The following is a 24,648-nucleotide window of genomic DNA, read 5'->3' as shown; positions in this document are numbered from 1 at the left end:
GGCTTCGGAGGCACCTGCCCTCTCGCTCGTCCGTGCGCGCAGAGTTACGAGATGAGGAAAGCCATCGAGCAACTGAACAGTGTTTCTGGAATGTGTTCTCTCTTTTAACTGGAGTTGGAAGAATCGCAAGGGGAGCCGAGAAGCCTCGGAGGCATGCGCCGGGAAGACCGAGAGACTCAAGGAGATCAAGCGTCATATCGAGTTAGTGGGTGCTAAAAATTAACACACCACGCCGGCCTCGCCACGGGCCCGGCCGGCGGCGGCGGCGCGCGCGCGTGTGGCACGCCCTTGTCCGTTTCTCAACTTCTCAAATTAGACGGATCTATTCCAATCATTTAAGTTGAGTCAACGTCCTTTTAACTTCCAATCCGGTACAAATAATAATACCTACAATTACAAGCCATAGAGTTATTGATTTATTAGATATATAAATGGGCCTAGCCCATAATAAATCCAACAGTTTTCGCCTAATACAACAGTAAAATAAGTGGGCTCATCACTCATCCAAATAGTATTTTCTTGATCGAGTTGTACAAATTTATGGGCCTCTAATTTACAATGATTTTGGGTCCAAAACCGACTTACAAACAGGCACTTATATTGTTTACGGACGCGGAATTCGTTGGCCGAAGCGCCGTGGTCTGGTCTGGTAGGAACGCAACGCCCGGAGGTACTCGTACTCCCCAAAATCCGGCCACATGACGTCCGAGAAGAAGAGCTCCGAGAACGCGGACTGCCACAGCCGGAAGTTGCTTAGCCTCAGCTCGACGCTGGTCCTGATGACCCGGTCAGGGCAGGAGAGCTCGCCGCCAGCGGCGACGCTGGTCCCCAGCTTCCCGGCGATGAGCGCCTCGTCGATGTCCTCCGGCCTCAGCAGGTCGCTCTGCACCTCCGTGGCGAGCTCTTGGCACGCCCGCGCAGTATGTCCCGCCGCCCGCTGTAGCCGATCGCCAGCATCAGGACCATCTCCGAGTTGCTCCGCGTGGCCTGGTGGGCTTTCCCTCGCCGCGCGCAGCAGCGAGGCTGGCCGTCCCGGCGAGTCGCCGATGAGATGCAGCCGGATTCCCTCCCTCCAGAACTTCTCGACGTTGTCACGGATAAACCCCTCGTACAGCTGCATGAGGAAGTCTATCTCCGCCTGCGAAATTCCAAGAACCGCGCGCGTCAGGCTCCTATATATACGTTACAGAAAGTGAAGTGAGCTCCTGATGGATGGCGTAGGCGGCAGACAGCCAGCCATGCATGCCTTGGGGCGGGTCATGTTCTCGTGGGAGCAGGCGAAGACGGTGAGCGCGCGGATGCCCCACGCTCGCGACAGCCGCACCGTGCGCTCCACCGTGCGCCGCCCCGTCGCGTGGCCCTCCGACACCGACAGCCCCCGGGCGCGCGCCCATCGGGCGTGCCCGTCAATCACTAACCCTACGTGCCGAGGCAGCGACTCCACCCGCACCCCGCTGCGGAGGAGCTGGAGCGGCGGCGCCTCGCGATCGGGCGTGGCCGAGGCGGTGCGCGTGTCCGTGGTCGCCGCGGCCGACAGAGCGAATGGAGACGGCCGGATAATGCGACCGCGGCGCGAGATGGCGGGTGATGCAACCGGACGATGCCAAGCGACGGCGCCGGCAGATGGAGAGTGTTGCGCGAGCAGAATAGGCTCGTTCATCATCCTATTCCTATCTGTGGAGAATCCGGTTATAAGTCGTGACTAAAATCTTGCTCACTCTCGAAGTTGATCGCTTGTTCACTTGCCAACAAGATGCTATACGAAGTCCCAAAGCCTCAATCATGCATGGTGTGTGTGTGTGTGTGTGTGTGTGTGTGTGTGTGTGTGTGTGTGTCTCGTGGGTTAGAGAAACAAACAACATATGCCATAAGTACGGCGTGCCTCTCACACAGCTGAGTATTGCTATTGCAGCAATTTCGTTGGTCCTTAGTGTTCTCATTAAGTGTCATATACTGTCATATGCATGCATGTCGTCGCAAGGTGCCTTGTTGCTCATGTGGTCCGCGAGTGTATGTAAGTGTTTAGTGGCCTCAAACGGGAGAGAAAGGGACATTTTATCAGCAACTAAGCATGGGGCATGGGCATGATTGATCCTTTGCATCAGCATCCATGCATTGTGTGAGAAAATATCCAACTGGATAAAGTTTAGCCCGGGTCGCATCGGATGTTTAAATACTAATTAGGAGGGCTAAGCATGAGCTAATTATAAAACTAATTGCATAAGCCGTGACTAATTCGCGAGACGAATTTATTAAGTCTAATTAATCTATGATTAGTATATATTTACTGTAGCATCACATTCGCTAATTATGGACTAATTAGGCTTAATAAATTCGTCTCGTGAATTAGCTTTCATTTATGCAATTAGTTTTGTAATTAGTCTATATTTAATACTCCTAATTAGGATCCAAACACCCCCTAATCCTAGTAGCTAGTGGGGGCAAACGGAAATGCTGGGGTTAGGGCGTCCAATCGTCCGAACGCGCCCCCGTTGTCGTGGGCCATGATGGTACAAGCGGCCCAACTATCACGGATGCCTCCTCTGATCGGTTGTTTGGTAAAAAAACGTACGGTTGTCTTCTTCACTCACGAGTCTCCCGAAACATCATTCCCCAATCCCCACTCGCCATCGAATTCCAATTTCCGCGCTCCCGCGGTGCTCTCGACCGCGGCTAGCCGGCAGCTATCCTCCATATCCACCTCACCTGAGCGCCGCTGACCACCTTCCTCCCTCTCCACCATAGTTCACCCATCGCGCGGCTTCAGTTCGTCGTGCCTGTCCAACCGCTTCCATCCCTCTCCGACGGCACCTCAGGCAAGGAGGGACGACTAATCAGCCTCCGCCACTCTTCCTCTACATAGAGCTCGGTCAGCATCCTCCCTCGACGACGTCGCCCCACTCTGCTGGCGCTGGTGGTGCCGTCACGCGCCTCAGATCGGTCCCCACCGAGCCAACGAAGTGCGGCCCATGCTGGTGATGCTCGCGCGTTGCCGCTCGGCGCCGACTCCCACTCCGAGGCTAGAATCAACCGGCCCTGGCGTCTCCCTCCCCCTATGTTGCAAATATATGTTTTAATTGTTTCATATGTAATCAAAGGTATGTTGCAAGTGTTTCATATAGATGTTGCAAAAGTAGATCGGGATGTTGCATATGTTGCAAGTGTTTCAGAGGCATGTTGCAAGTGTTTCAGATGATGTTGCAAGCGTTTGTTCAAAATGTTTTATCTGTTTCACACATCTATTGCAAGCGTTTTTTATCTGGATGTTGCACATGTTTCACACATATGTTGCAAGAGTATGTTTGAAGTGTTTCAACTGTCTCTGTCATATGTTGTGTTTTCATGTTGCAAGTTGCAAGTGTTTTATCTGAATGTTGCATATATTCCATACACATGTTGCAAGTGTATGTTCCAGATGTTTCATTTGCTTTAGACGTATGTTGCATTCAAGTGTTTCATGTTGCAAGTGTTTCGTGTTTTAGAGGTATGTTTAGAGAGTCATGGGGGCATGGCCTGGGCGCCAGGGGAAGGGGTGCAACGAGCCGGGTGCTGGCGCATGGGGCACGTGGCGTGCCTGGGGTCCTACAGATGGGGCGTGCTTGTCCTCATCTCAGCTCCTGGGTCGCGCCCGCGTGTAGAGAGAGGAGGGGTTAGGTGGGAGGAGCGGCGGGCGCGGGGCGGGCAGGCGGACAAGGGCGGGGTACGCGTGTAGGACGGACGAGACTGATGGGGACGGACACACGCGTGCAGCAACGAACAGCTCAACGGTAGGAGCGGGCGGGCGGGCTGGCAACCTAGGAAGTCGGGGTCACGCGATGGAGTTTTTCTGATGGACCGTTCCGCTACGACATTTCGGTGGAAGTGTGCCCATGTTACCGTGTCCTATCCCATCAGATGTCCAGACGCTAGCAATTCCTAAAGAAAAAGAGAGAGGTGCGGCAGTACGGCACTTGGTGTCTGTCTAGCCACCAGCCGACATATATGATGAAAATTTGATGGTAATAATAAGTAAGTTTTTCGTTTGGCAATGTAGGAGTAGATGCGTCCCTGATCCTAGCAGGAGGGGTCATGAAGATGCTTTGAATAAAACCATCTTGTTCAGGACTCCCACAATTTAATCTTCAAGAATGTACCACCTCAGACACGCTGAATGCTCAGAATCACGCGGAATCAGAAAGTCTACCGATTTCAGAGAGCATGTGTCAGCTGCTTAGACGTCACGCACTTGTGGCTGCTTAGACGTCAGTACGTCACGCACTTGGTCGCATGCGTCCTGTTCGGGAGGCCGTATCGTATCGTGGATTATTTACTGCGAACAGGACGTATCGTATCGTGGATTATTTACTGCTGGCTGGTTTGGTGTGAGAGAAAAACACTATTCCTGACTGGAAATTTACGATCGTTTACGAGCAAGCGAACAGGCTGAAGAAACATGTGTGTCAGCTCTCTGTGGTCGCTTAACCACAATGGACAATTTTCTGTTAATTCGATGTGCAAGGCAAATCTAGATCGTGAGTTGTGATGGTCCATGGATAGTTGCTTTGATTGGAACTTGAAACTACATACCTCTAAACATTCAGGTATTTATGCTAAAAAAAAGTATCGTTCTCACAAAAGATGACTTAGTTCAGAGTACTGAAGGATTCGGCATAGAAGTTTTTTTTTTTAAAAAAAAACTCCTGTTAGTTTTACCAACATGTTCGAATCATGGCTAACAGAAATGGGGAAGAAGCTTAATTAAACATCCAAATTGGATTGGTGCAGGTGTGGTATGTTGGTCACTTTGGTTCAGGCCTTGTTTAGTTGGCGAAATTTTTTGGAAAATGGTACTGTAGCACTTTCGTTGTTATTTGGCAATTAGGATCCAATCATAGTCTAATTAGGCTTAAAAGATTCGTCTCGTGAATTTCGTCAAAACTGTGTAATTAGTTTTATTTTTTATTTATATTTAATGCTTCATGCATGCGTCCAAAGATTCGATGTGACGAGGAATCTTAAAAAATTTTACAAAATTTTGGAAACTAAACAGTACCTCAGTCGAAATGATGTGGTTTGGTACATGGCCAAAGTACACTGTGTGTCGCATGTTGGAGACGGCAACTACGAACAGATTTGCTAAGGCGAGAGAGGCTTAGCAATGATTGTGTGATTGATAGAGAACATTTCCTATTTGTTAAGCCTGTAGTTGTCAGAAGGTTGCGGTAATTGGAATATATATTATGGTAGACGAATTCTGCTATATCATTAGCATAAAAAAATCGTCCTCGGACTGCCATGAAAGATTGGTTGAAATAAAATGAAAGCTTAGAAAACAGAGAGCAGCCATGTAAATGGATTGTTATCATCACCTTTTGAGCACAAACTTTTAGAAGCCTTACGTGCGCCCTTGTATTTTTTTCTGATATCATTATCAGTAAAAACAGCTGCCATGCTCACTTGCCTTCAGATTCTCTCACGTGCTTATCAGTAACCTTCACATTTGCAATGTAGGATTACTGATTCGCAAACGCAGGCAGTAGCGCCCGGTCGTCCGGCGCACGCAGCACGTCAGGACGCAACTCCTAGTTTCAGCAAACCGAACCGTGACCCAGCTCCCGGTCACAAGCCCACCGCAGCCCGCCCACCGTTCGTCTTCACCCCGCCCCACGTGCGCACTCCATCCCCGTCTCTGCACCCGCCGGTCGCCCCTAACACCCTCCTCTCTCCGCGCCGGCGACACTTAGGAGCCGAGATGAGCAGCTGAGAACGAGCACGCCCCCAACATGCCCTGACCGTAGCACCCCGTCCATCGTCCCCCGGCCAACATAAAACACTTACAACATGAATGCAACATAAGACCTAAAACAGATGAAACATTTGGAAACATACTTTTGCAACATATATGTGAAACACATTAAACATCCAGAAAAAATAAAACACTTGCAACTTGCAACATTAAACCATTTGCTGCAATATAAGACTGAAACAACTGAAATATTATTTGGAAAACATATTGTTGCAACATATGAAACATTCAGATAAAAAAATAATTGCAACATACGTCTGGAAATAGATAAAACATTTTGAACAAACCCTTGCAACATGCCTCAGAAAACACTTGCAATATATGCAACATGTGCAACATCCCTCGATCTACGTTTACAACATCAAGATGAAAACAATTGCAACATACATCTGAAACGTCTGAAACACTTGAAACATACATATGCAACATAGGGGAGGGAAAGGTCATGCTAGTCGGTTTCGGCCGTCGGGGTCGGGGTCGGCGGCGAGCACCACCAGCACCACCCGCGCTCGTGTGTGCCCTTGGCTCGGCCGCAGAAGACCCAAGGCGCAATGACACATGCGCCCCAGAGGCCATGGTGAGGTCAACGGCGTGCGCGGCGATGAAGGGAGACGAACAGATGACGAGGGAGCGAGCGGCGCAGGTGTTTGGGACGGACGCGCGGCGCGGCCGGCGATGGGGCATGGCGCGGCAGCAGACGAGCGCGTGGTGGGAGAAAGGGCGTGGACAATGAACGGCCACGCTGCTTCGGGGCCCGCGGATAAGCACGAAGTATTTAGGGCACGGGCGGGCGGATAAGCATGAGAGGGCGAGGGATTTTGTTTTTTTGTTTGAGATCCGCTCCTGGGGAGCCACGTCCGGACAAGAGTCACGGACGGACGCCCCAGTTGAATCATTTTCGATTCGCAAAACATGCCCAAATATGAAGAGACTCGTGAACCAAATTCCCTGTACTCCCATCGAGTATGCTTCTTTGCAAGCTGCCAGAATACCGGGTGATCTTCATGAATGACATGAATCGTGGAGTGAGGGCAGCACTTGTAAATCCATAGGGGGGCAGCGAATATTCCATCACTTGACATGAATGGACAATGGTTAGAAATAGTGCACTTGACCTTTCATTTATGTATACAGCAAACGAAGGAAAACCACAGAAGTATTGCAAAAATACAGGATCGGTTGTGGACAATATTATGTGTCAGTGTTCCAGTAAGAAAATGGAACTGTAATTTGATGATATTGGCATCAAGTCCAGTTCCACATTTTGCAATTAGTATCTCCAGAAAGTTAAACAACTCGATCAATCCATCCCTTCCAACTTGATACAAGATGCAATTTTCAGGAAAAACATATTATGGTATCATCCTGATTATTAAACTAACCACCATGCAAAGTGGAGATGAAAACAACAACATCCTTCTCTTCCAACTCTGCATCAAGGCCACCACACAGCTCCCAATCACAGTCATTTATAAGGACAAGAATCCCAGGCCTCCTGCATGCATGAAGGAAGAAAAAACATGAAAACTAAACATCTGGTTGAGCCTGAACTCAGAAAAGAAGAAATTTTCTGAATCTCTATCTCGTTACATTTTGAAATATATCAAATGCTCTCCAAAATTACTGCACTGAAAGCATACACATGTCTGCACCACCAATAAAAAGTAACCTATATGTTTATACAACTTCATTGGCAAGAAAAAAAAGTTAAATAAAAAAGGCAAGAAGGTATTCATGGCAGTTCGCTTTTGCTAGCAATGGAAAACGAATTATGGGATGACACAGATGCAGTGTTCACTACGACTAGCATGATGTCTTCATAGGCTAGTCTGTGCCTCAGCGAGTTATAGAAAACAAGGTCAGGGGTTAAACATAGAACTAGATAGCTAGACCATCTAGATGGTTAAACTTGGTCACAAAAAGTCTAGACATTGCAGCTGGAAACTTACTGGGCTGCCCTTCTGTAAATGCCCATACAAGTGATGCGACTCCTAGTCCTCTGCCTGCAGCACTGTGCTGCAAATGGCCATCAAAATTCCTTTGTGCTGGCTTGTGCCTTTGTACCCACTCTGTTGCCCGCTACTATGCTAATGGCTACTGCTACCACTAGGCATGCTCTGAAGTCTGATGAACAGATGCTTATTGCTTGCTTGGGCTTGGGCCTGAGCTCCCAATTGAATAACTGGCTGTGAATTGTGATAGGCAGGTAGCTCTAATCACACCTTTGTGGGTTGTGGCTAGTGCCAACTTTTGGTACCATACCACTGCGACTGCAAGTTGTTTGATGCATTTGTACCTTTACAAGCTATGCATCAAATCTCACTTTTGAAAAATAAGTATGGATTTACCTGTTTGCACGTTTGCAGCTACAATTTAAAAAAAAAACATCTAGACCATCTGTAGTCATCATCTTGACTGCCTAGACACTAATTGTAGGGTGAATGTTTGTCTATCTCTACTATCAAGCATCTAGATGGCCGTAAAAGCTAGTTTTTAAATTAATTGAATAAGTTTGATCAGTGTTTCCTTCTTTTCCTTGAATACATGGGAGGACCATGCATATTTATTTTAGCGAAGGAACACATTGATTTGTTACATCACAAGACACATGAATGTACTATCTTAGGGGCGGAAAAAAATGCCACTCTTAGGGATAATGGTCTCGAAATAAGCAATAGGAAAGAAACAATAACAGCTAGTAAAGCCTACCTAGCTCAGGACTGAAAGGCTCCCAGATATTTTGCATCACCTGCAGCCCATAAGAAGAGCTCTTTTTTGGTTTTGTAAATGGTTTGTGCTTTCAAGCTCTAATTCCTGAGCCTAATACCCCTCTCTAGGAAATAGTAAAAACCACAGCACAATTAGTTGGTGTTGATTGTCAAATTAAACCACAGGGGAGTTAGAAATAATTTGGATTTATCAAATCTTGGAGTCAGTTGCAGTCTACAGGCCACAGTTAACTTGTACTAGGAACTAAGTATCAATCCGCACTAGTTACCCGTCAGGAAACTGCCATTCATCATAAGAGAGATGGCAGCAACCAAAGCATACCAAGAGCTTGGCGCACAATCACACTACCTACACAAGTCAATGAAGAGAGAGGGGAGCAAAACAACACATACACGGAATCGCCCTTGACGAACATCTCCGGCCGCTCCTTGATCAGATTGTCCTTGACCCAAGAGAGCAACAACTTCATCGGCACCTTGCCTTGGCCATCCTTGGGCGTGGTGACCTCCACCACCTTGTCTTGGCCGTCCTTGGGCGTGGTGACCTCCACCTTGTGCACCTTGGTGGAGTTCTCCAGAAGCAGCTCCAGCCCGCCCCTGCAACCCCAAACCAGCGGTTGCTTTTTAATCGTCAGGGACCGCGGGCGCGCAGCGCTACGCACAAAGGAGAGAGGAATCCGGGGGGAAAGTGACAGGTCCAGGGAGAAGGATTACCCGAATTCGAGAGTGAGATGCATCGCCAGAGGTCACCGAGGGCTGGGAACTCGTTCCTGGGTTTAGGGTTTCTTAGCCGTCGAGGCCGGGGACGGAGGGAGCGTGGCGGCCGGGGATCGAAGGAGACGGCGCTGGTTCGGGCGGCGCTGCGAGGCTGTGACCGGCTGACCGCCTGTTTGCTTGGTCCAATTTGGGCCGCTCCATGTGGCCTGGTTTGGGCCGTGATCTGTGTCGGCATACGCACCAACCCTGAAAGGCAAGCACTTTAGGAAGGGTGGTACGCAAGCTATGTCGTCGCGGAACAACGGCTCTGGAAGCCTGGAACCAGACTATGGTTCTGTCCATCCGTCAGCAGCACATAGAGCCTCAAAGGCCTATGGTCCAAGACCAATCCCCTGTGCAGCCCATCATCGGAACACGGCCGCCAGCGCCTCGCCGCCTCCGTCCGCTCCTCTCATGTGGTGAGTCTGGTGACAGAATGTGATGCCTTTTCTTCTTTATTACTACAAAATACATAACAGAAACGAGTTCAAAAAAAAAAGAAAAAGGACGTAACAGAACCTACCAAAAAAAAAGGACGTAACAGAACTGCGTGCGCGCGAGGGCCGTTGCGCCCATGGCGAGGCATCGCCGTGGCAGAGGGCGCCAAGCCAACCCGCGGCGGGGCTCCGGCGGCAGCGGGCGAGACGAGGCGAACGGCGTTGAAGCGGGAAACCGCAACGGGCACAGCTACGACGACCACTCGCGCGTCGCCCAGAGCCAGCCGGCCGATCAGAGCCAAGCCGCGCCACCCCTCGCGGAGGAGCCCGCCGCGCTGCTGCGGAAGGAGTTCGAGGCGATCGGCATCCACGTCCGCCGCGCCGAGCCCGTGTCCCCGCCGGGCCCAGGGTACGGCGCCGCGGGGACGCCCTGCGTCGGCAGGGCCAACCGCTTCCTCGGCCGCCTCATCGACGAGGGCCTGCACCAGTACAACGTAAGTGCCCTCATCCATTCTTCGTTGTTGGCTTTGACCTGATGATCTGACCTAGCGCCATTGCCGTGGGTTCCCGTGTTTGTGGTGGTTCGTTTCGTTGTAGGTGACCATTTCGCCGGAGCCGACGGCCAAGGGCGCGTACAGGGAGGTCATGACGAAGTTGGTGTCCGAGAACCAGCACACGGAGCTCGGCGGCCGCTTCCCCGCGTACACGGCCCCGACTTGCTTTTCACCCAGGGCGCACCGGAGGCCGAGCGCTGCGCTGCTGTTGCGGCGCAGCCAGGAAGGCTGCCGCGCGACGCTCGTACGCCCGAGCGTAGTACATGGCCGACTGAAGGTCGAGCGGGTGGCGCATCTCGACGTCGACCTTGATGTGCTCGGGAAGGCCACCCACGAACAGTTCCGCCTTCTGGCGAGGATTGAGGTCGTGAGCATGGCAGAGCACGGCATTATAGCGGTCCGAATACTCCTGGACCGATGACTGAAAGGGTAGCCGGGCGAGCTCGGCCAGCCGCGTGCCTTGCGTCGGGGGGCCGAAGCGGAGCTGGCACAGATCGCGGAAGCGTTCCAGGTCGGCATGCCTTCATCTTGTTCCAGCGCATAGTACCAAGTTTGAGCAGCGCCGCGAAGATGGTACGAAGCTAGCCATGTGCGATCCAAAGCCAATGTTCGCTGGCCGTGGAAAAATTGCTCGTAGTGGTTGAGCCAATTGAGCAGATCAGCGGCGCCGTCGAACGACGGGAACTCCAGCTTGTAAAATTTGGGAGGGGCATGGGCGCCGTTGGGAGAAGCGACAGACGAGTCCTCAACGGATAGGGCGCCGCCGGAGTACCCGCCTCCACCGTAGATGAGGATACCGTCCGTCCCTCCATAGAAGATGCCGCTGGTCGGGGGTGGCTGGTGTGCCCCGGAGGACGCCGCGACCGCGGCCGCCAACGGTGTAGGAGTCGTGGCCATTGTGTAGATGGGCGGAGTCGTCGAGCCCATTGCCCACGACGGGATGGGAGACAACGAGGCCGGCCACCGCAGCAAGTGGAGGGGCACCCCCGTCCCACTGGTCTGGGGCATGCCGTAGGGGAAGATCGCCTGCGGCTGCGACGGCTGTGGAGGTGGTGGTGGTGCCGGCTGTTGTGGAGGGGGAGGTGGTGGGATGAGGGCGGCCAGGGTCGCCTGCATGGCCGCCATGCCGTGGGCAATCGTAGCCACGTCGCGGCCAAAGATTCCAACGTCAGGGGCGCTCCCGAGGATGTGGACGACAACCCCGACGCGGCCGACGACGCTGGCGCTGATGGCATGGGCGAGGAGGCGAAGGTGGACGACGGCTGCGTGGATGTGGATGGAGGACCTGACAGCTCTGATACCAGGCTGTTAGGGCTTGATGCCCTAGCGTTAAAGGACGTGGTCTATACTCTCGACGCCGGCGAGGGGCCGTGGCGGCGAGAGCGCGGCGGCTGCTGTTGCAGCCCTAGAACTCTCATGGTGCTACAGTAGCAGCGGCGCTGTTCACGCGACCACAGCAGGAGGTGGCTAGGGTTAGGAAATCCCGGCTCCCTTCAGGAAGCCAGAAACAATTATGTTTCTGCTTAATTCTCCAAAGTAGTCTTATAAAGTATTTATATGTCCTACTAATAATAATAGAAATAACCCCCTAATAATTATAGTAATTCCGATAAAAAGTAAATGCTGATGACTTGGGTCTTCTGGCCTCCTCCTGCGCGAGCGTGGCCTAGCCACTGGAGGGGTTGCGCCTGGTGTACTGGAGGCCCGTCATACCAACAGCCTAGAACTGAAATACAAATCTCTCCCATGCATCGATGTTGGCAGCGTGCAGAAGCCAATTTATCTTCCTATAGAGGTTGGTCATTATGGACTTCTCAACTTTAACATGATGTTTTATGCATCTATATTCCTTACCCTCCCATATATTCTGCTGCTATTTCCGAATGTCAATTTGAATGTCAAATTGAATTTCAGGTTTGCAAGATAGTTCCCCGGCAGTGTTACCAGAAGAACTTGGAATGCAGTCAGGTGTCTACTCTAAGGAAGTCAGCCTCCATCCAGCCTGAACCGGAGCAGTCCAGTCATCAGGTTCATGATCTCGCTGTCAGCTGTAAACTGATAAAACTATCTTTAAGTTTTCTCTAACCTAACTTCCACTTGTCTTAGGTTGTTGACCGCAAACGCACTAAACGTGCAAATGAATTTGGCATAGAATTCGATGACAATCTTACAACAGTTGATGCTAGAGTTCTACTGCCTCCAAATGTACTCCTACTTCCATGAGTTGTTGTTGTTGTTGTTGTTGTTCCTTTTGTTGTTGTTGTTGTAGCTTAAATATCATGATTCTGGACCTCAGAAAACGTGGTTTCCAATGAATGGGCACTGGAATATGAAAGACAAGGTATGTCATGAGCTGCTAAACCAATCTTAAAGTTGGTTCAATGAAGGTCCATTTTAAGAACCTTTTCCTGTACTGTCATACTGTCATTTACTTTCTCTTATGTTCTTTAGCGAAGTAATGAATCAATAAAATTTTTTCTTTAATTTTCCATGAATTTTGATTGTACATATATTTCTTCTTAATCTATAACCATTGTTTGCATATTTTATTTGGATTGTTTGCAGAAAGTAATAAATGGTGCCAAAATCAGCAACTGGGCATGTGTTAATTTTTGTGAGGATTTATCCAAGCATTGAGGAGTTTTGCTTTAAGCTGGCTGAAATGTCTCGCATTATTTGAGCGGTAATATGCCTTTTCACCATCCTTTCAACGTCTCTAGGTCCAAACTGTATTGTCTACCATTTTTCACTTTAATTTCAGGACTTTGCTAATTTGAAGCTCCCAATATTCACTGCACGTTCAGATGAAGTTGAACATGATATTTGTATATATGGCTACCCAATTGTTACTGAACTATTGACTGAAATCTGTGCAGGGTATATATGGCTACCCAACTGAAATCCAGGCTCTCTTTTTCATGGCTATGAGATGTGCCTTAAGTTGGCTTGACTTCGGAACAATTAATGATATATACGGCTACAAGACTGAAGAGTACTCACAGACAGCTTTGAGCAAGTTCAATGTGATACCCGAATCAGTATCTGATTGCATATTTGACTTCATGCCCATCCACGGTGGATACCTCATTGGCAATGTTGGCCCTGCCATGGATTTCCGCTGGTTTTGCTTAGGCATTTTTATTGCAACTCTGTCATCATTAGCCACCGGAGAGCAAGGCAATGCTGGATATTGTGGAGGAGTGCTGGCAACGACTCATTGGGGAGATGCCACTCAAGATCTGTTACCCTGCAATGGAAAACCAGAAAATCACTGGATGTGGCCCAAAGAACACCAGGTGGAGCTACGACAATGAAGGATCATGGCCAGGTGAGAATAATTTGGAAACTTGATATGGAGCATTGCATTATGTTATTAAACACCTTGACAATTATCTGCTGTTTGTTTTGTATTTTGTGGTTTAGCGAGTAAGTAGTTACATTTTCAAATCGAGTAATAAACAGATGAGATTGACCATTCATTGACCTGAACTTTATCTGTGTTTGAGAAATTGGTAACACTACGAACATGGTTTGTCAGTATGAAACTCTTTGGGTATATAAAATCTTTAAAAACCCAGTAGAAGAATCAATGTGTTCGCTGCATGCGATTGCAGATGTCGCTCGGGAAGCGCTCAAGAGGTCAATTGTTTACTTGAGAGGTCAGCCAATTGAGACTGTTGCTGCAATCGATAAATCTCAGGGGCAGAACTCAGTGATGCTCAGGTGAACTTTTGTTTGTTTCGAGTTAAAGCATTGGTACTGCTGTCAGTTTTAAAGATTTCTTGCCACTTTTATATCATCGTTCGCCTTGTTATTTTTATATGACTGCTTATTTTGCATCCATTGTTATCAGAAGTGTTGTCCTAATCCTAATGGAGAGTATTCTTTCGTTATTATGATTGACAACATATCATAATCTTGTGCGAAAAGTTTCTGATGCTCATTAGTTAATAAATGGCTTTTATTGCGGATAGTACCCCACGGTTTTTCTCCAAAACAACTTATGGATATTGTTCGAAAGATGAGTGTTAGCAATAAAGTCACTGTCTGCTTGGATAAATCTGAGGATGGATCTAATGATATGTGCTTAAAAAGTTTAGGATTGGAGCTACTCGATTATCGTGTTTGAAATATGGCATGCACTATGATTTTTCGCATATTTATGGAGCCACGGTCTTTTATTTTACAACTCCACCAGGGGCGACCTTCTATATAAGATTGAAATTTGAGGGAAGATCTATCACACCCTACTATTGGCCAGAAGGGATCTGTACATAAAAGGCTAAAGGGATGAGTCGCATGGATCCTTTGAAATAAGAATGGAGCATTGTGCAGCATACATGCTTGGAAAGGTGAAAGTGATGAATAACAAGAAGAATTATCCATTCTTGTCCACGAGTGGCAAAGTAGGTGGAACAAGGATAGGTCTTCATAGGCATTTAATATTCTGTTTAAGTATAAAGGTGAGAGGTCCCCAGAGGTCAGACGAGCAATTGATGTGTTTGCCATCAACTTTCCAGAGGCTATTAGAATTCAAAAGGTATATAAGACTGTGGACTCTGATCAACAAGTATTTTATTCCATTCCCATAGCACCTGATGAACCGACACCGGATCCCAAAGATACGAACATGCTATGGATTGAGAACTATGGTCACTATAGTCGTCAGGCAATATTGGATGAAAATGCCCGTGACTCTGGAACAGATCCACAAGGAATTGGCAATCGAGATGGTGCCAATGTAGAATCAGCTACTGAGATATTTAGAGAGATCTGGGTAGCCTTACGTGATGCTTGTGCACAAGCTAAAAATGAGACAAAACCTCATAAAATTGAAGATCCTGACAACAAAATAAATAACAAAATAAATGAATCTTTTATTCCTAAGCCCATGCCTAGAACCCGAAAGAAAAGAAGAAGAAAGGGAAAAGTTCCCGACTTAGAGGGAGGAGATGGAGAATCAGTAAGTGCTGAATCAGTTGCTCTGTTCCTCTTAGAAGAGGAGCTTTCAGAAGAAGATGAGATTGACGATGATGAGAATAGAAAGCAAAAAGGTTCAGACTTAGAGGGAAGAGGAAAATCAGAAGACGATAAGATTGCCGATGATGAGATTAGAACTGGAAAGAAAAAGAGAAACAAAAAAGGTTCGAACTCAGACGGAGGAGATAGAGAGTCGAAAGAAGAGATTGCCGATGATAAGCAAGAGAGCAAAGCTAAAGAAGTTGAATGGGTTAACTTTTCTGTTGGGAAGTTTTTGCTGAGAATGATGGAAAAAAAAGATTCGGACTATGAGGATAAGTGAGTGGTTGTCGAACAAGCTGCAAAAGACAGAAAACTTTCATCAAATCAGTCAGTTCAATGCTGAGAAGGCTACAGTAAGGAAGTTTATCCCCCCAAAGCCACATAGCATGTTGCAGTGGAATACAGTAAGTTTGGGGCAGGACAACCACTCATTTATCCTCATAGTCCGAATCTTTTCTTTCATCCTTCTCATCAAAAACTTCCCAACGGAAAAGTTAACCCATTCAACTTCTTTAGCTTTCCTCTCTTGCTTATCATCGACAATCTTTTCTTCCGACTCTCTATCTCCTCCGTCTGAGTTCGAACCTTTTTCGTTTCTCTTTTTCTTTACACTTTCAATCTCATCATCGGCAATCTCATCGTCTTCTGATTCTCCATCTCCTCCCTCTAAGTCTGAACCTTTTTGCTTTCTATTCTCATCATCGTCAATCTTATCTTCTTCTGAAAGCCAGTCTTTCAAGAGGAACAGATCAACTAATTCAGCACTTACCGATTCTCCATCTCCTCCCTCTAAGTCGAGAGCTTTTCCCTTTCTTCTTTTTTTCTTTCTGGTTCTAGGCATGAGCTTAGGAATAAAAGATTCATTTATTTTGTCATCAGGATCTTCAATTTTCTGAGGTTTTATCTCATTTTCAGCTCGTGGACAAGCATCACGTAAGCCTACCCGGATCTCTCTGAATATCTCAGTAGCTAATTCTACATTGGCACCATCTCGATTGCCAATTCCTTTTGAATATGTTCTAGAGTCACGGGCATTTTCATACAACATTGCCTGACGACTATAGTGACCATAGTTCTCAATCCATAGCGTGTTCGTATCTTCGGGATCCGGTGTCGGTTCATCAGGTGCTATGAGAAGGGGATAAAATACTTGTTGATCAGAGTCCACAATCTTATATACCTTTTGAATTCTAATAGCCTCTGGAAAGTTGACGGCAAACAAATCAATTGCTCGTCTGACCTCTGGGGACCTCTCAGCTTTATACTTAAACAGAATATTAAATGTCTATCAAGACCTATCCTTGTTCCACCTACTTTGTCACTCGTGGACAAGAATGAATAATTCTTCTCGATATTCATCACTTTCACCTTTCCAAGCATGTATGTTGCACAATGCTCCATTCTTATTTCAAAGGATCTATGCGACTCATCCCTCCAGCCTTGTACAGATCCCTTTCGGCCAATAGTAGGGTGATAGATCTTCCCTCAAATTTCAATGTTATATAGAAGGTCCCTCCTGGTGGAGTTGTAAAAGAAAAGACGGTGGCTTCATAAATATGCGAAAAATTATAGTGCAAGCCATATTTCAAATACGATAATCGAGTAGCTCCAATCCCAACTTGAAAACTTTTTAAGCACATATCATTAAATCCATCCTCAGATTTATCCAAGTAGATAGTGACTTTATTGCTAACACTCATCTTTCAAACAATATCCATAAATTATTTTGGAGAAAAACCGTGGGGTACTGTCCGCAACAAAAGTTATTTATTAACTAATGAGCACCAGAAACTTTTTGCACAAGATTATGATATGTTGTCAATCATAATAATGAAATAATACTCTTCATTAGGATTAGGACAACACTTCTGATAACAATGGATGCAAAATAGGCAGTCATATAAAAATAACAAGGCGAAGCATGATATAAAAGGGGCAAGAAATCTTTAAAACTGACAGCAGTACCAATGCTTTAACACGAAACAAACAAAAGGTCACCTGAGCGTCACTAAGTTCTGCCCCCTGAGATTTGTCGATTGCAGCAACAGTCCCAATTGGCTGGCCTCTCAAGTAAACAATTGACCTCTTGAGCGCTTTTCGAGCAGCATTCGCAATCGCATGCAACTATGGCGAATGGGCGGTGATCATGAAGGTCAAGCTCAGAGCCCGACGGCTCTGGAATGCCATTGACAAGGGCACTGACAACGAAGAAGACGACATGTCAGCATTAGAAGCTATCCTCGCTGCTGTGCCAGCGGAGTACAGGGAGTCGTTGGGGGCGAAGAGCTCTGCTAAGGAGGCGTGGGAGGCCATTGCGGCGATGCGCGTCGATTCCGACCGCACAAAGAAGACGACGGCCCAGCTGCGAAGCAGGAGTACGCCAACCTCAAGTTCAAAGATGGTGAATCGGTGGACTTCTGCCTCCGCCTGCAGATGCTCATCAGCAAACTGAGGAGCCACGGTGTCACCATCAATCAAGAAGAGGCGGTCTCCAAGTACCTCCACTCCGTGCTGACGAAGTACATCCAGATTGCTCTCTCCATAGAGACGATACTGGACTTATCCACCCTCACCATTGAGGATGTGACAGGTCGTCTACGGGCGGTGGACGAGCGCATGGGGCAAGCCACAACAACGACGGACAGCGGCAAGCTGCTGCTGACAGAGGAGTGGGCTGCCCGGATGAAGAAGAAGAAGTCTGGGGAAGCCTCCTCCAGCCACGGTGGCGATGGCAAGCGCCACAGCAAGGCTTCTTCGGAGAAGAGGAAGAAGAAGGTAGACCCCAACGCCTGCCGACGCTATGGGAAGACGGGCCATTGGGCAAAGGAGTGCCCAAATCGCAAACAGGAGAAGAAGGCTGAGGCTCATCTGGCGCAGGCTGATGATGATGATGAGGCCACTCTCATGATGGCGACGTTCTGTGCACTGCACGACGTTAAGGCCAAGGAGAAGGGAAAGGTGATGGCGGTGGAAGGGCATGGGAAGGCTCTGAAAGCTGTCAACCTCGATGAACCGCGCGCCCAAGTCCACCTCGGACGTGTGGACGACGAGCGGTGGTACCTGGACTCCGGCGCCAGCAACCACATGACGGGCTCCAAGGCAGCCTTCTCCGAGCTCGACGATGACGTGACCGACACGGTGAAGTTCGGTGACGGCTCAAGGGTGGCGATCCGAGGGTGCGGCCCATCATCTTCAGGTGCCAGAACGGCGAGCACCGCGCGCTAACGGATGCATATTACATCCTGCAGCTGCGTTTAAGCATCATCAGCATTGGCCAGCTGGATGAGCACGACAGCGAGGTACTGATCAAGGACGGCGTCCTCAGGATCAAGGACCAGGAGCAGCGGCTTCTTGCCAAGGTGAAAAGATCTGAAAACCGACTGTACCTGCTCGACCTCAAGATGGAGCAGCCCATCTGCTTGGCTGCACGGCGCACGGAGGAGCCATGGCTGTGGCATGCCCGGTATGGACATCTCAGTTTCGACGCTCTTGGTCGGCTGGAGAAGATGGTGACTGGGCTACCTCACATCGAGCACGCAGGCGAGCTGTGTGGCAGCTGTCTAGCCTGGAAGCAAAGAAGGTTGTCGTTCCCGAAGACGACGAAGTACCGCTCGGCAAAGACCCTCGAGCTGGTCCATGGTGACCTCTGCGGGCCAATCACGCCAGCGACGCCCGGCGGGCGCAAGTACTTCATCTTGTTGGTGGATGACTGCAGCCGATACATGTGACTGCAGCTTCTGACCAGCAAGACCAAGGCGGCGAAAGCAGTCAAGAAGTTCAAGGCGCACGCGGAGGCGGAGAGCGGCAAGAAGCTGCGCGTGCTGCGGACTGATCGTGGTGGCGAATTCACTTCGGTGGAATTCACTGCTGCGCGGATCAGGGCATGATACGACACCACACCGCACCGTACTCGTCACAACAGAATGGCGTGGTGGAGCAGCGGAACCAGACGATGGTCGGCATGGCTCGATCCATGATGAAGGCAAAGAAGATGCCGACGGAGTTCTGGGGAGAGGCGGTGACCACGACGGTGTTTATCCTCAACCGCGCACCCACCAAGGCCCTGAAGGGCAAGACGTCGTTCGAGGCTTGGCATGGACGCAAGCTGAATGTGTCCTTCCTCAAGACATTTGGCTGCGTCGGCTATGTGAAGAACAGCAAGCCTCACCTCAGCAAGCTGGAAGACAGGAGCACGTCGATGGTGCTCCTGCGCTACGAGGAGGGCAGCAAGGCCTATCGGCTTTATGATCCCAAGAGAGGCAAGGTAGTGATCTCTAGGGATGTGGTGTTTGATGAGAAGGCGACCTGGGACTAAGACAGTACAGGCACGAGGGAAGCTGGCGGCTTCACCAGCACCTTCGTCGTCAAGCGAATGGTCATTCATGGTGGTGGAGACGCTGGAGAGGAGGTGCCGACCACTCTATCAACAGAGCCGAGCACTCCTGGGGCAGTGCCGAGCACTCCGGGAGGAGTGCCGAGCACTGCAGAGGGGCTGCCAAGCACTGCAGCAGCAGTGCAGAGCGCTCCAGCAGTAGAGTCGACCACTCCAGGAGTGGTGCCGACCGCTCTAGCAGTGGATTCAACCACTCCGGCAATGGTGCGGAGCAGTCCAGCAGCGATGCCGACTACTCTAGAAGTGGTGCCGAGCGGTCCAGCAGCGATGCCGACCACTCCGATAGAACAGGGAAGCCAGGGACCACCGATCAAGTTCATCTCCCCTCCAAGCGACATCAGCGAGTTCGTGGATGCCTTCCACGACGGCGAGGAGGTCTGGTTCCGCAGGCTGGACAACATCGTTGGCAATGCAGGGGCCACAGGCCTGGCGAGTCGGCTGCTCGACGATCCAGAGCTGCTCCTTGTTAGTGCCAAGGAGCCACCGACGTTTGCAGTGGCTGAACGCGATGCCAATTGACGACGGACGATGTTGGAAGAGATGAAGGCCATCGAGGATAATGGCACATGGGAGCTGGTAGATCCACCGATAGGCTGCAAGCCGATCAGCTTGAAGTGGGTCTACAAGGTGAAGCGGGACAAGCGCGGCGCCATTGTCAAGTACAAGGCTCGGCTCGTCGCCCACGGCTTCGTGCAATGTGAGGGCATCGACTTCGAGGAAGTCTTTGCTCCGGTGGCGCGAATGGAGTCCGTTCGCTTGCTGTTGGCCATGGCAGCAGCGAAGGATTGGCGTGTCTACCACCTCGACGTCAAGTCTACATTCCTCATCGACGAGCTCGCGAAGACGGTCTTCGTCAAGCAAGCTCCGGGCTTCACCGTCAAGGGCGCTGAGCACATGGTGCTCAAGCTGTGCAACGCGCTCTACGGGCTGCGGCAGGCCCCTCGGGCGTGGAACGCCAAGCTCGACGCCACCTTGGGCGTGCTTGGGTTCACTCGTTGCGCTACAGAGCACGCGCTCTACACACGACGACGGAGGAAGGAGGAGCTCGTCGTCGACATGTACGTGGATGACTTAATCATCACCGGAGCGCGAGCAGAGGACGTCTACGGTTTCAAGCGTAAGATGGCGGCTCGTTTCAAGATGAGCGATCTCAGCGCACTCTTCTACTACCTCGGCATCGAGGTGAGGCAGGAGAAGCAGAGCATCTCCCTAGGTCAGCGCGCCTACACGGAGAAGCTGCTGGAGCGCGGCGGCATGGCAGAGTGCAAGCCGTGCGCGACTCTAATGGAGGAGCAGCTGAAGCTGAGCAAGCACAGCACTGCTGCAAAGGTGGACGCGACGCGCTACCGAAGTATCGTCGGCGGGCTGCGCTCCTCCTCATACCCGACCGGACATTGCGTTTGCGGTTGGGTACATCAGCCGTTTCATAGAGGACCCGCGGGAAGATAACTGGTCGGCAGTGAAAAGGTTGTTGCGCTACATCAAGGGGATGCTCGATCAAGCGATCATCTTCCTCAAGAGTGGCGGCAAGGGAGGGTTGCGGCTCACGGTGTTCAGTGAGGCACCCCCAAGGCAAAGGAAGGTGAGCCGGAGCTCACTGTTTTCAGCGATGCGGACATGGCGGGCAACATTGATGGGCGACGAAGCACCTCCGGCGTGCTCATCTTCTTTGGAGCGGACCCCATTACTTGGCAGTCGCTGAAGCAAAAGATCGTGGCGCTGTCGACGTGTGAGGCGGAGTACGTCGCAGCGGCCGCGGCGGCGTGCCAGGCTGTCTGGCTACGCCGGCTGCTGGGCAAGCTGACCGACGAGGAAGCTCACCCGCCAGCTCTGATGGTGGTCAACCAGCCCGCCATCGCCCTCTCCAAGAACCCTGTCCTCCACGACCGGAGCAAGCACATCGACCCTAGTAATTTAAAATAATTGCAGATAATTATTGATGTGCACCTGCTCCACAATGATGGGATCATCCCTACTAAAACTCATGACATAATTATGCAATGGATCCAAAGCATCCCTCACTGCTATATATCCATACAACTCTACCAAGCCACCATCCACATGAATTTTAGCCAACTTTATTGAGAAAATTTGCAACATCGTACGAGGTCCACGGAGTATGGAACGTGCACATGCAGGATCTGATAAACTCATTGGCTTCAACCAAGCTTCATCATAAAAAAATATGAGTTATAACCAGAAAAGGTAAACATACAGCTTGACGATTCCATGGCACCATTGGATGTTTTCCTTTCCATCAAAGCAGAAACTTTATGTGTTCTTTTTACTAGGGTTTCATTCGAAAAGTTCTTTTAGCAAAACACAAGAGAATAACCAGGCTAACCCAGCTGGACTCTAGTAGACCTCCAACCCAAACCCTAACCCCTAACTTGGAGATAAAAAATGAAATCACAAAAGTAAAACCATACCCCTAAATTGGAGAAACAAAAAAAGTCAAAGAGAGGAGATAAAAAAAGGATGTAGGGGAATAGAGAAATACCCAATTATCAAATAGCTCTCCCATATCTAATCATCTCAAAAAGATAACTTCATCTTTACTCACCCCTAAACCCCTAAACTATTGTTGGATTCACTTTACCCCAAGAACTACTGAAACCGTTAATTGAATTTGTCCTTTTGTTTCTCCTTGTACAAATCTTTTTATAAGTTTATTTCATCTAGCAAATAACAACTTACCCTATGTTACAATTTTCATACTTATTTGCATAGGTTGGGAGGCCCCGAAGTTGTTTAACACTAATAGGAGTAACAAGCTGCCATGATGCCATCCATAACCTCAGAAAATTTCAACGCAGAACATAACTTTATCAAAATTGGGAGGAAGCAAGTGATTTGTAAATGTGAACCAAGAGATAGTTTCAGGTGTCAACTTGTCAACTAAAAAACTTTAGGGGAGATATAAAACCTAATGAATCACAACCTCAAGCATGTTGTCTGCCAGCGAGGTGGGACTAGGGCCTACAGGCAAGAAACATCTTAAACGGTGAGCCGAAGCCAAAGGCAACAACCATTAAACGGGGAGCCGAAGCCAAAGGCAACAAGCAATGGTGCAAGCTACAATATGGTTAGGGCGTGACAGATGTCTCCTACTTTTGCAAACATGTACCAATGCAACCCCTAAGTAACATTTGACAAGTTTCGTTTTATCGGTGGCAAAAAATGAGCATTCAATTAGTAAAAGTAAACAAAATAAAGAAAAACTAGACTCAAGATTTTAATAGAGAATATACGAGTTAACACTGTCTGGGAAATGTACTACAAACAAATAAATATAGGAAAAGAGATATTTATTACTTACTCTCACGAGGGTCTGCAAAATGGAATCTTTCTTTCCATCTCTCTGTGGCCCTGTATATGGAACCATCTCGGTGCCTACTCCTTGGAAGTCCCCTTAGAGGGTATACAGGGTGACGAGGTATCTGTGCTGCCCAGCCCTCTTGTAATGGTTTATCCAACTTGTCGCCTTTTACTCTAGTGCTGATGGGCATGTTCTGATATCCATGTGGACATCTAATACAAAAGCGTGTAGAAAACCAATCTCAGCATCAGACACAAATAATATGGTATCAAGCGTCAGCATTAAAATCGCTATGTAAGATATCTATAAGCCTGAAATCGATTTCTTGAGTTCTTTTTGCCTTTTTCTCTATTTTAGGATTTATAATAATATGGGATCAACAAAAAGATTTCCCCCCTGATAATTAACATATAAGAACAGTATACACAAAAAACCCAAACTTATTTGGTCACAATCTAAATTCAAGGCGCTAACTTAAACATCAGAAAGAAAACGAACCGGGGAAGACGACGGACAGGTGGATTGGGAGCCGCCATGGGTGGGGAAACTCGTCGCGCAAGCGCTGGAGGAGCAGAGGCCATGAAGGAGATGAGAGCCCGCGAGTGATGGGAGAGGTGGTGCAGGGCGGTGGAGACATCAGGGCGTCCGGAGAGGCGAAAAAACTGCATCTGGTGTACCTCGCACCTCGCTCTGGTTTGTGGGTTCTTCCGAGCTGAGCACCTCGCTCTGGTTTGTGGGTTCTTCCGAGCTGTTTGATTATGATTACTTGTTAAAGAGGATTTCAGATACTTTAACAAGTAATCATAATCAAACAGAACTGCAGTCGGAGGAATAAAAAATTGTAATTTTGAAAAGTCAACAATACATATAAGAATCAACTTGGTGATCTCAAATCTGCTTTAGCCCCAACAATTCACATCTTCATCATAGCACATATAATTGACATCCAACATATCCAACAAGAGAGGAATACAGAAACGAAAAAAAAAAGTCTCCAGATCGAAAATACACATATATACAAGGTGGATCCTCTTCGCCGAGCAATCAGACAGTCATAAAAAGCAGATCCGCCGATCGACGATGCTTACCTAGGGTTACTAGTGGGAGCGTTAGCAGGGGCGACGGCGGACGAAGAAGAATTTAATTGCTTCATCTCTCTGTATCCGATCCCTTTTGCTCCCCCTAGGAGTCCCCTACCGACCCCACTTTATCCCCGGGCGATGGCCAGAGGTGGGGGTTCTCGACGGAGCTTCTTCTTCTGCTGCTGCTTCCCTCGCCGGCGATATTGGATTGGTTAGAGGTGGGAGCAGCACACATCGACCGACGACGGCGGCGGCGCAGGGCGAAGGTGGGAGGAAGACAGGAGGTATGCGGCGGTAGAAATTATGGGGAAATTCTACGTGTGACGTTAGAAAAGATCCCAATGTTCAGATTGTTCGCTCGTTGGTTTCAGCCAGCCCAAACCAGCCAACTAATAATATTTTTTTCTCATAATAAATTAGCATCAGCTAGCTCAAATCAGTTCAGAAACTAACCAGCGAACAGGCCGGTTATGTTTTATGTGCCATAGAAAAGTTGAACGTTACTGCTTTAATTTTTTTTTCCCTCGATATCACCGCTGTTAGCGTGTAAAAAGTCAAAAATACCCTTAAA

General features: G+C 48.9%; 3 protein-coding genes and 1 pseudogene across 3 annotated transcripts; all 4 read right to left on the bottom strand.

Moving 5' to 3' along the window:
• Positions 1 to 397: 397 nt before the first annotated feature.
• Positions 398 to 1,870, bottom strand: LOC136546745 (cis-prenyltransferase 4, chloroplastic-like; annotated as a pseudogene).
• A 5,029-nt stretch (positions 1,871 to 6,899) lies between these two features.
• On the bottom strand, positions 6,900 to 9,949 carry LOC136542289 (ubiquitin-related modifier 1 homolog). Its single transcript, XM_066534654.1, has 4 exons — positions 9,818 to 9,949; positions 9,229 to 9,731; positions 8,908 to 9,111; positions 6,900 to 7,280 (listed from the first exon to the last, which is right to left on the bottom strand). The coding sequence occupies exons 2-4, from the start codon at positions 9,249 to 9,251 to the stop codon at positions 7,163 to 7,165; spliced, it is 345 nt and encodes a 114-aa protein (XP_066390751.1). The 5' UTR covers positions 9,252 to 9,731; positions 9,818 to 9,949; the 3' UTR covers positions 6,900 to 7,162.
• Positions 9,950 to 10,080: 131 nt separating this feature from the next.
• Positions 10,081 to 11,386, bottom strand: LOC136542288 (uncharacterized). Its single transcript, XM_066534653.1, has 2 exons — positions 10,253 to 11,386; positions 10,081 to 10,186 (listed from the first exon to the last, which is right to left on the bottom strand). The coding sequence occupies exon 1, from the start codon at positions 11,384 to 11,386 to the stop codon at positions 10,253 to 10,255; it is 1,134 nt and encodes a 377-aa protein (XP_066390750.1). The 3' UTR covers positions 10,081 to 10,186.
• Positions 11,387 to 21,590: 10,204 nt separating this feature from the next.
• LOC136542290 (uncharacterized) lies at positions 21,591 to 24,394 on the bottom strand. Its single transcript, XM_066534656.1, has 3 exons — positions 23,494 to 24,394; positions 22,996 to 23,207; positions 21,591 to 21,844 (listed from the first exon to the last, which is right to left on the bottom strand). Exons 1-3 carry the CDS (start codon positions 23,661 to 23,663, stop codon positions 21,591 to 21,593), a joined length of 636 nt encoding a protein of 211 aa, XP_066390753.1. The 5' UTR covers positions 23,664 to 24,394.
• Positions 24,395 to 24,648: the final 254 nt, after the last annotated feature.

The sequence above is a fragment of the Miscanthus floridulus genome, chromosome 3 (genome assembly GCF_019320115.1).
Source record: "Miscanthus floridulus cultivar M001 chromosome 3, ASM1932011v1, whole genome shotgun sequence".
NCBI classification, from domain to species: domain Eukaryota; kingdom Viridiplantae; phylum Streptophyta; class Magnoliopsida; order Poales; family Poaceae; genus Miscanthus; species Miscanthus floridulus.
This window is presented reverse-complemented; position numbering and strand designations above follow the sequence as displayed.